This window comes from Nicotiana tabacum, chromosome 17 (assembly GCF_000715075.1).
Source record: "Nicotiana tabacum cultivar K326 chromosome 17, ASM71507v2, whole genome shotgun sequence".
Lineage (NCBI taxonomy): Eukaryota > Viridiplantae > Streptophyta > Magnoliopsida > Solanales > Solanaceae > Nicotiana > Nicotiana tabacum.
In genome coordinates this window covers 124,499,931-124,509,680 of record NC_134096.1, presented here as the reverse complement: position 1 = coordinate 124,509,680, position 9,750 = coordinate 124,499,931, and the positions used below count along the sequence as shown (strand labels likewise).

Below are 9,750 nucleotides of genomic sequence, written 5' to 3'. Positions count from 1 at the left end.
ACCATAATATTCTAATTTGGAATATAGTATTCAAATCAAATATACCATAATATTCTAATTTGGAATATAGTATTCAAACCAAACATACCACAATATTCTAATTTGAAATACAATATTGGTATACAATGATTACTTTACTGTATTCTTTTTAATTGTATAGAGAAAGATGAATTTCTATAACGACAAAGGTTCCCAGAGTAAAAAAAAATTGTTTAATGGATAATTTTTAATTTTCGTCCAAGTTTGAAACGGATGGAATAAGATTTTGAGTAGATTTTCTTTGTGTATATAACTTTCTTTAACTTAGGGGACATATTTATTAGGTAGTTATTGTCCTTTAACTAAATAGGTATGTGGGGTAATTAATCGATGTGTACTACATGTAATTTTATGAGTAAATGACGTTGTATGGCCGTCCAAACATTTTAATAGCCCATGTTTTCATCTTTGACCCGAAATGACCTTTAGGCCCAATTCTTTTGCAAGTTGTAGCCACAATTCCCAATGCACTTTTCTTCCCAATTCATTCTTATTTCCTATTCCTCCAGTTGTTTGTTATTCTCCTCCCACTTCCATCATCAATATAATCACCACCAATCCAGTTTATCTCTACCGTCGTTCTCACACTACTACTCTAGCTTATCTCCACCATTGATCTCACTATCACCGATTCACCATATTTTTATAAGTAAATCTTCATCTCCCTCTCAACACACACTCAAATCTCAACCCCAAAATCAAATCGACCAACAACCATCCCTTGCGAATAGAAAATTTATAGAAATAATTTTTTTTGCCTAAAACATCTCCACCACTACCTCTAACCGATTATATTTTTATTATCTTCTGTGTTGCTTCCTTCCTCTTCTATAACAATCATGCAATTCTAGATCTGTAAGGAATTATAGCAAATACTTGGCTAGTGATATCTATCGGCCATGGTTGCAATCAGATAAAGACTCTAGGGACCTTACCTTTCGCTTTCCTTTTCGGCTATGACTTTTTTGCAGCGACCTTACAAATGTATATATGTTGTATAATAGGTGTATATGTACTATTATACAATTTATATACACTATTTATACAATATAAATGTTGATGGTGGGTTGTTGGTATTTTGAGAGCCGTTTTAGAGGTTGGGCTTCATGATTCTTTTGGATAAATTTATGTGCATTTCCTAGGAAGAAGTAAAAGGTGAAATGTATTTGTGGAGATGGTTGTTGCTTCTTCTTCTTCTGCTAGTTTTTGAATATGAGATGTATAATTAGTGTATCTCATATACAATAAATGTGTATTTTGTGTATCTTTTATGTAATATCTATGTATCTATATACACTTTGAGTTTTTATACAATATATACTGATTATACAATATACATATATACGCTGATTATACAATTTCAACTACAAGAATTTCTTTGGTGAGCAAAAAAAAAGAGATGAAATTGTATATACACTATTACATTGTATAAATTTTGTATATAAAGTTTATCCTATATTTTTCAATGTACCCCTAAATTCTAATGTATCTTTAGTGTATCCTAAGCGTTTTAGTGTATCCAAAGTATATATATTTCTTATAAAAAGTATATATATATTGTTCTACGATGTATAAAAAGTGTATATATTATTCTACAATGCATAAGAAGTGTATATATTATTTTACGATATATAAAAAGTGTATATACACTTTATACTAGTGTAAAATATATATATTGTGTGTATAACATATACATCACATTCTTTTTTTTCTTATATCACGAGTATTTTTGCTTATACAATATCATATTTTTTAGATTAGATTAATAAATTTTTTAGGTTCTTAATAAAATATAAAAAATATTAAAATTTATATGTAATAGGAAGAAGTTTGGTGGTTGCAGAGGTGAAAATGCTCAAAATTTAGCCAAAAAAAATCCTAAACATAAAAAGGAGGTGAACTGTTTGAAATTAAAAAAAAAATAATTTTTCCTTGTGTCATAACAAACAAACAAAAAAAATTCTAAAACCTAAAAGGAATTGTTTTATGGACTTAAATGGAGTTGAATAAAAAACTAAGGTTCCCAAATGCAAAAGGGAGTTCAAATTACAAAAATATTAGGGGGACGCTGGTTTTCTTATTTCAGTTGCTAGCCCTTCCAATTAGTTTTGGGCTATTAATTGTATGGTTTATTTTGTGACTACCGATTATCATTAGTTTTTACAGGATGGCTATAAGTGATAATAGCTCTAATTTTATTATTGAAGTATAGTGTGTTAAGAATTCTTTAAAGGGGGTATACGGTGTAACTTCCCATGTAAAAAAGTCTTTGTAGCTTCATCTTGTCTGTTCTATAACTGAAATGGAAGCATTTGCCAACAATGATAATCTAGCCTAATTGAGCTAGGCCCATCCCAAGTATCTATTGTGAGATTTAAGCAAACAGGCTATTTCAGAGTCGCTGTATATGTCTTGAGCTATCAAAATGGGTCAGTCCAGCCCAAGATTTGTGGGCTTTTAAATTTGGTGGGCTAGGCCGACCCGGCCCGCCATATAAATGTGTGTTAAAATGGCCAGTCCAATCCAGCCCTAAGAGAGCCGCGGGCTAGGGCGGCCCGACCCTTCAATGTTTTTAGAAAAAAGAATTTCTTTAAATTCTTAAATATTTTTTCGTGACAAAGTCGATTAATCATGTAAACAACTTCTGTTTGCTTAAAGCATACAAAAAGCTTGATAGTTGATGAGGAATCTCGTAATTGAAATGCAAATTTTCTATATCTCTAGTTCTTCTTTTTTAAAGTTATATGAATATTTTCTTAATATTTCATTTTCCTCAGATTCAGGGATTATTTCAATAAGTTTATATACTGAGATTTTTTAATTTAGGATTAATATCATTTGCTAATTTCATCATTATAGTCCATAAAATATTTAAAATTCCTGAAATCTGCTAGTGGTCAATTTTTTTTGTGTATTTAAAATTAATCTTTTTCTATACTGCAGAGCAGTTTAAATATTAATAACATATTAAAGTAATCCAAATTGATCATTGGCCACTTAGAGTCCGTTTGGACATAATAAATTTTTTACTTTTTTTTAATTTTTTTTACTTTTTTCGAAATCAGTGTTTGGCCATAAAATTTTCAATTTTCACTTGAAGATGAATTTTGGAATTTTTTTAAAAATTTGAAAAACTCCAAAAAGCTGTTTTTCAAAAATTTCACTCAAATCACTCACAAAACTTCAAAAACAACCCAAAATTATATTCATGTCCAAACACAATTCTAATTTTCAAATACCATTTTCATTTGAAAATTTTTTTACTTTTGTTTTGGAATTTTACAATTCTTATGTCCAAACGCCCACTTAAAGTAATATTTTCCTTTGAAAAAGATTATTATTGGCCACCTAAAACTTTTCGAGTTCGTTATTAATTAAGCAAAAGAAAAATTAATTTTGTCATATTTCATGCATGTCAAAAATCTAAATTCTAGTTGATATGGAAAGGTAAATGAGCAATCTGGGGTTGGGGAATGGGAATTAGAGTTAATAATTTTTACTTTTTTAAATATTAAATATTTAATAGTTAATTAATTTTTGGCCCAGGCCCAAGCCCAGGCCCAGCAGGCTGACTTGGGTCGGACTGATAAGCCTCAATTTTAAATGTGCTCAAATAATCCTAATCCAACCCTACCTAAGTAGCGGGTTGGGTTGGGCTCACGGGCCAAGCACATTTTGACTATCCCTCCTTCAAAAAAAAAGTGCGAAAATAGCCTCCTGGCCAGAAGTTGGGAGTCAATTTCCGACGAAGACTTTCCTTGCCACAACTCTTGAGTTTAGTATTTGCTCCTGCATTAGCATTTTTTTCTTTTTCTATTCCGTAACGAGATTCATAGATGAACATGTTAGGCATTTGTACACCAATGTGTACGAAAGGAAGTAATAAACCAACTGATTATCATCCTAATTAGCAAGTGCTCATCTAATAGGGCAATATACTTCATGATGATAATAGCAGATTGGTTTGGCAATTAAGAAAATTTAAGCTTGTTTTTAAGCAATGAAGAAACCTTGAAAACATATAGGTAAAGGGAAGTCCAAAGTTCTTATTTTTAGCACATTAAAAGAGTAGTATATATATTACAAAGTTCAACCTAGCAACTGCAATTCAAGGTGTAAGGTAAAAGTAAACAGGATGAGTTTTTTTGCTCAAGGACATTTTATTGCTTCAGCATGCTACTTAGGGTTGAAGACTGTACTCCTCTACTTTCTCCCATGATTTGCAGCTTTTGTCTTCAGTGTCTGTTTTACACAATGCAAGATGAGATATCGGGAAGCTCAAGCTGCAAATTCCCTCGTCGAGGATATAAGCCTTTTCTTGAGCTTTCTTCTTTTCCTCATCAGTTAAATCGCCGTAGAGAAGGCTCAAATGTGGCATATAAGCTGGCATGGGCATGAAGGTAAAATATGAGCATCAGAAAAACTAACCCACATAATCCTCTTTGGCAAAAAGAAGCATTGAAATAAAATCAAAGGAGAGGGCAGGACCAGAGTGAGTAACTTATCCCTTTATTACAAAAATCAAAACTGATGTGCTAGAACCCTGAAAGATCGGTACTAAGGAGTAAGTAGACACAAATGGTAAACTAAATGTTATCCCGTTTTTCAGCCAAGAAAAGGCACGAGTTCCAGAGCCCAAGCACCAAAGTTTGGGGAATTCATGTACTAAATTTGGTCACATGCGATAAAGATAGCACATGCTAAACAACCAAAGTGCTGACAGTTTGAATTTGTACTTGATGATGTGATCACGTTTTCAAATTATTCATACAAATTCATCATTTTTTACTTCCAATATCTAGCATTGATGATTTTGAATTATGGTTACAGCATTTTACATGTTCTCGCTGTTACCCGCCCAGTCCCCCTCCCCCCCTCCAAAATAAGAGAAAAAACCAGATGTTCGGGATTTTCTTAAAAGAAATTAGCGGTGATTCTACAACTCTGCTGTGACCCTTAACAGCAGGCAAGGGATTCCAAACCATCTCGTAAGTTTCAGCCACATGTGTCACCAATTTTGTCTATAATATATAGTGTGACCATGCTTGTGGAGTTCAATATCCCAATGAGCTTTATCTTTGCTACTCCCTCCGTTCCAATTTATGTGAACCTGTTTGACTGGGCACGGAGTTTAAGAAAAAATGAAGACTTTTGAAATTTGTGGTCCTAAACAATTCAATAAGGACCCAGAGTATTTGTGTGGTTATAAAAGCTTCTCATTAAGGGTAGAAATGTAAGTTTAAGCAAAATTGTTTCCAAATTTAGAAATGGGTCATTCTTTTTGGAACAGACCAAAAAGGAAATAAGTTCATAAAAACTGGAACGGAGGTAGTATCTTAAAACGAAATGAGAATTTCATCTACGACGTAGGGGATATGATGGTGAGGGCGACGAGGAGTTTGAGAATGAGGTGGGAAGCAAGGGTGAAGCCACCTTTTGCTTAGGGTGGTCAATTGACCACCCTTTATCGAAATATTATAAAAAATTACAATGTATTTATAAGTAAAGTATTAGATTTTAGATGTATATAACATATATTGAACATCCTGTGTTAAGAAATATTTTTACTTCTTTCAAGTCTGAACACCCTTGGAAATTTTTTTGGCTTCGCCACTGGTGGGAAGGAGAGGTTCAAGGGGTTTGCCACAGAAGTAGAGGACTGTTGAGCAAAATGGAGAGGGAAATAGAAATCAGGGTGAGCCATTTTTATTACTCAGGAAGTTCAATAATTTAAGAAGGCATTCAGAAAAAGATAATGAGTAGCCTACGTGAAAGATGCAAAAACTTTTCATGACTACAACTCTAGAAACTGAATGAGGCACAAATCTAATGACAAAAGAATGTGTATCTTACTTCCTGTTCTGTTGTAACCAAAGTGACTGCAGCAGTGAGCACTAGCCTCCACAACCTGGAACAACAAATTTCAGGTCACCAATCTCAGCAATTGCACCAAAATTGTACATAAAAGTGGTAAAGAATAAGAGTATAAGACTGCTTGAACTAAATTATTTTTTATACACAACATAAGAGGTAAGACTGCTGCTGAATACCCAACCCCCAACCCCACCCTACCCCATCTCCATCCTTTTTTGCTCCAAATCAGTATTTTAGAAGGCGGAGGTGCAAAGGGTAGGATGTTACCCAAGTTATGGGGCATAAGCGCCACGAGTTATTTAAGTAATGTATAAAGTTTAAAAGCTAAAAGAGTACAGAATTAAATTAAGCATCTAGATGTAATGATAAATGTACATAACAATGTATTAAGTTACCAATTTTTGATTTTGGAAAAAAATATTATTTTTTCCAGTGCCAATTTAAAGTTATACCAACTAATTTAAAAAAATTAAAAAGAACAATATTTGGAATGTTCAAGAGAGACAATCTAAGGTGTAATGTGCGTATAGGACATTTTTAGGTATGGAGCGAGTTTGCAGAGGGCAATTGCCCAGCCTCACTTATAGAGACATTTGCCCCATGAGGCTTCTGCTCAACATGACTGACTCAGTAATGTTGAGCCCCTTACACATTGGGATGAGTCTCAAAGCATGTTCAACTGCCTTTCCAAGCGTTGCTCCCAATACAAAAATTCTACAGTGATAATTTTGTCACCTGGCCTTCATTTCCTATGGAAAGTATTGAAAATGTAAAACTTTGGCATTTCTAGACCCTGCTAGAGGAAAAGTTTCAATAGACCTTCATGTTTGAGTCTCCTTATACTTAGGTAACATTTGTGAATACACAAACTTATGCTTTCCTTGGAAATAAGCAAATGGAACAGAAACCAAGAGAAAATAAGAGGCGGCAAGATAGGGATGAAACCGTGAAAGTGAAAGGAAATTATTCCTCAGTTTGACATAGGTGAAAGCAAGAACGGGACCAGAACATTTTCAGCTTGTTAAGTGTCCCACATTGGTTGGTGGAATGGGTGATTGTCTCCTCATATGGTCTTGCGAACCATATGAGGAGACAATTAAGAACATATATTGTGCAGTAGATTGAAGTTCAGCACACTAGACTAATCTTCGTGCGGTTTATCTTACTAAACAGTCCACATTGTTGATTGCAAAATCAGCCATTAGCTTTATTCTTTGTTTAAGCTCCATTAGTCAGAAATTCAACAATTGCTGGATGGACTATGTTCTACATCAAATATTTGCTCATTGAACAAATTACCACTACATAAGCTGAAAGAACATAACATTGCTCATCAAGCCAACTAATTATACCAACTGCATTTCCTAAATTCAACTTTTGAAAACAAAAACTAGATAATTGAAATTACCAAGAATAGCAAAATAACCCCAAAAAAGAAAAGCAATGAAGAAGTTGTAAAATTTTACCTCAGTGGTAGGGTGAAGCAAAAGGTAAACACACTGATAATAGAAAGTGCCACAATCAACTTTCTCCACTGTAGCACTATAAGGCTTCACTGTGTCACAAGCTTTCTTGAGCCTGTCAAGTGCCTCAGCCTCAGTCAACCGAATTGCTCCGACGACCGTCACGTGAGGTTCAAACTGGGGCCCACCGAACTCCGATCGGAGACCCTCCATCAACTTCTTCACCTTCACTCTCACATCCTCCGGCGGCAGAGCCCACACAGAGTAAACGTGCTTTTCCAGCACTGCTTCACTGACTTGTACCTGCTGCATAACTGTAGTAACAGCCTCCATCAGAACGGAATTGAACGATAGGATGAAGTGATGAACCAATAATTCGAGAAAAACCAAGGAATCTGACGAGAAATAAATTATGGGTGTTGAGATTTGATTTTTATGATTTCATTTATTATCACTTATTTTTGGTTTATGATTTGGACTCGAGAGGTAATGGAAATCTTAGGGAAAGCACAAACGGGTATATAGTTAACTAGTTATGTGTGTTGCAAATAATCTTAATTATTAATATTAATAAAAACTTACCATCTTGCTACATTCTCCGTTATGTTCTAAAAGTAAAAACTTATCCGCACAGTATATATACTGTTGCGACCAAACACACTCACGCAAGTATACGCGGTCGTCGAGTAATAAAGTGACTAAAAGTCGGATGTCGAACCCACGAGGACTTATGATTAACTATTAACTAAATTAGACTATCCTAATTATCTAAACAAGAATTAAATCTAAAAATATTTTATTCCAACTAATTAAATAAGAAAAATATAAATAATAAACTTTGAACAGAGAAAGAGCAGATTTTAATGATATCAATGTAATGAAAACGATCTAGGGTTATGGTCTATCTAACAATCCTATTGTATTCTTCAATTGAATTGACCGACTAATTTATCTAGCTTATTGGTTGACAGGGTTAATATTGCTCATAAGAATCTGTCGAGTTCTTACTCGCCTATTCCAGCTAACTTAACGCCTATATGTCTATGGAGTGAGAATCAACAAGAACGCTTTTATAATTCCTGTAAATCAACCAAGCAAGGCAATTAGGTATATGTCTATCCTAACCACGAATCCGTTCCCCGATGCTCGAGTTCAAGAACTTGCCCTACTCAATCCTATATGCAATATAGAATTCCCACTTTCGAGTTCAATTCTAGATTCGTAGATAATATTCAATTGGTGATCAAGCAATTAAATAATTAAGTGCAAGATTGAATAAATAAACTAATATGATAAATCAAGAAGTCAAAATCAATATCCGAATAACAATAGTCATGAAAGAACCACAACCCTAGAACGTGAAGTTTAGCTCCACATAGACATGGTAGCCAAACAACAAATCATATAAAGAAACATAAAAATTACTAAGTTTGGTGGGAGAAAGATGAAACTTGATGAATTCCGGCCTCCACAGCTTTGTCGTGGCTTTTTCCCCCTTCCCAATATGTTAGATAACCTAAAAGAGGCGTTTTTAGCTTATATATTGCGTACAAAAGTCGTGGGCCAAAGCTCTCCTATTCCTAGTCCACTTCGGCTTCAGGGATTGATGCTAAGGTGGATGCGACGCATCCACCTTGTCCTCCATTTCTCAGCTTTGCATGCGAAGGTGGACGCGACGCATCCAGCCTTCTCTTCTACTTCCCAGTTTCGCACGCGATGGCGGACGCTATGGCCCAACTTCACTGCTAAGGTTGTATGCAGGATGATGTTTTCCTAGGTTGGATGCGACGCATCCAACCCTTCTTCCTCTGGCTAAACCACCTTTTCTTCATATTTTGCACTCCGAACACCTTAAATCGTCACACATAACTTAATTAGTCATCAAACCAATAATTACACCATGTTGGGCGTTTTAAAGATTAAATAACATCAAGAAGTGGTTAAAACATGGGCAAAGTAACATCAACACATATCGAAATATGCCAAACATCACTACCCCACACTTAAACCTTTGTTCGTCCTCGAACAAACCATCACTATAGTAAACAAAATAAAATTAAGCTCTTATCATTCATAGCACACTACATCTATGACCATGGTTATTTGCTACAATTAGGCTCTAGACTATGCATCAACACACTTCCCTTTTCTTATGCCCTTCTTTAAACATATTCGAACAAAGACAACATGCTCACAACAATCCTAACCTCAAAAACCGACTCAATGTCACAATGCACTCATGGCTTGAACAACCAACATCATAGAGAAGTCTAATAACGTTACCTATCCCTAGTGAAACCATGTGCCCTCACAACAAAAGCAGAGAGAGTAGAATCAATCCACACATTCGAATCTCATGCTCACAAAGAAAATC

The 9,750-nt window shown here is 34.6% G+C and overlaps 1 protein-coding gene across 1 annotated transcript; it reads right to left on the bottom strand.

The window, feature by feature from the left end:
• Positions 1–4,061: 4,061 nt before the first annotated feature.
• On the bottom strand, positions 4,062–7,917 carry LOC107808778 (cyclic phosphodiesterase). Its single transcript, XM_016633345.2, has 3 exons — positions 7,380–7,917; positions 5,893–5,947; positions 4,062–4,422 (listed from the first exon to the last, which is right to left on the bottom strand). Exons 1-3 carry the CDS (start codon positions 7,707–7,709, stop codon positions 4,220–4,222), a joined length of 588 nt encoding a protein of 195 aa, XP_016488831.1. The 5' UTR covers positions 7,710–7,917; the 3' UTR covers positions 4,062–4,219.
• Between the last annotated feature and the right edge of the window lie 1,833 nt (positions 7,918–9,750).

What these genes read in the sequence shown, in the direction of transcription:
- LOC107808778 (XM_016633345.2), bottom strand. Translation starts at nt 7,709, where the DNA reads ATGGAGGCTGTTACTACAGTTATGCAGCAGGTACAAGTCAGTGAAGCA. An exon ending in TGCTTCACCCTACCACTGAG is followed by an intron (nt 5,948 to 7,379) that starts GTAAAATTTTAC and finishes TTGTTGTTCCAG; the next exon opens with GTTGTGGAGGCTAGTGCTCA. An exon ending in TGGTTACAACAGAACAGGAA is followed by an intron (nt 4,423 to 5,892) that starts GTAAGATACACA and finishes TGCCCATGCCAG; the next exon opens with CTTATATGCCACATTTGAGC.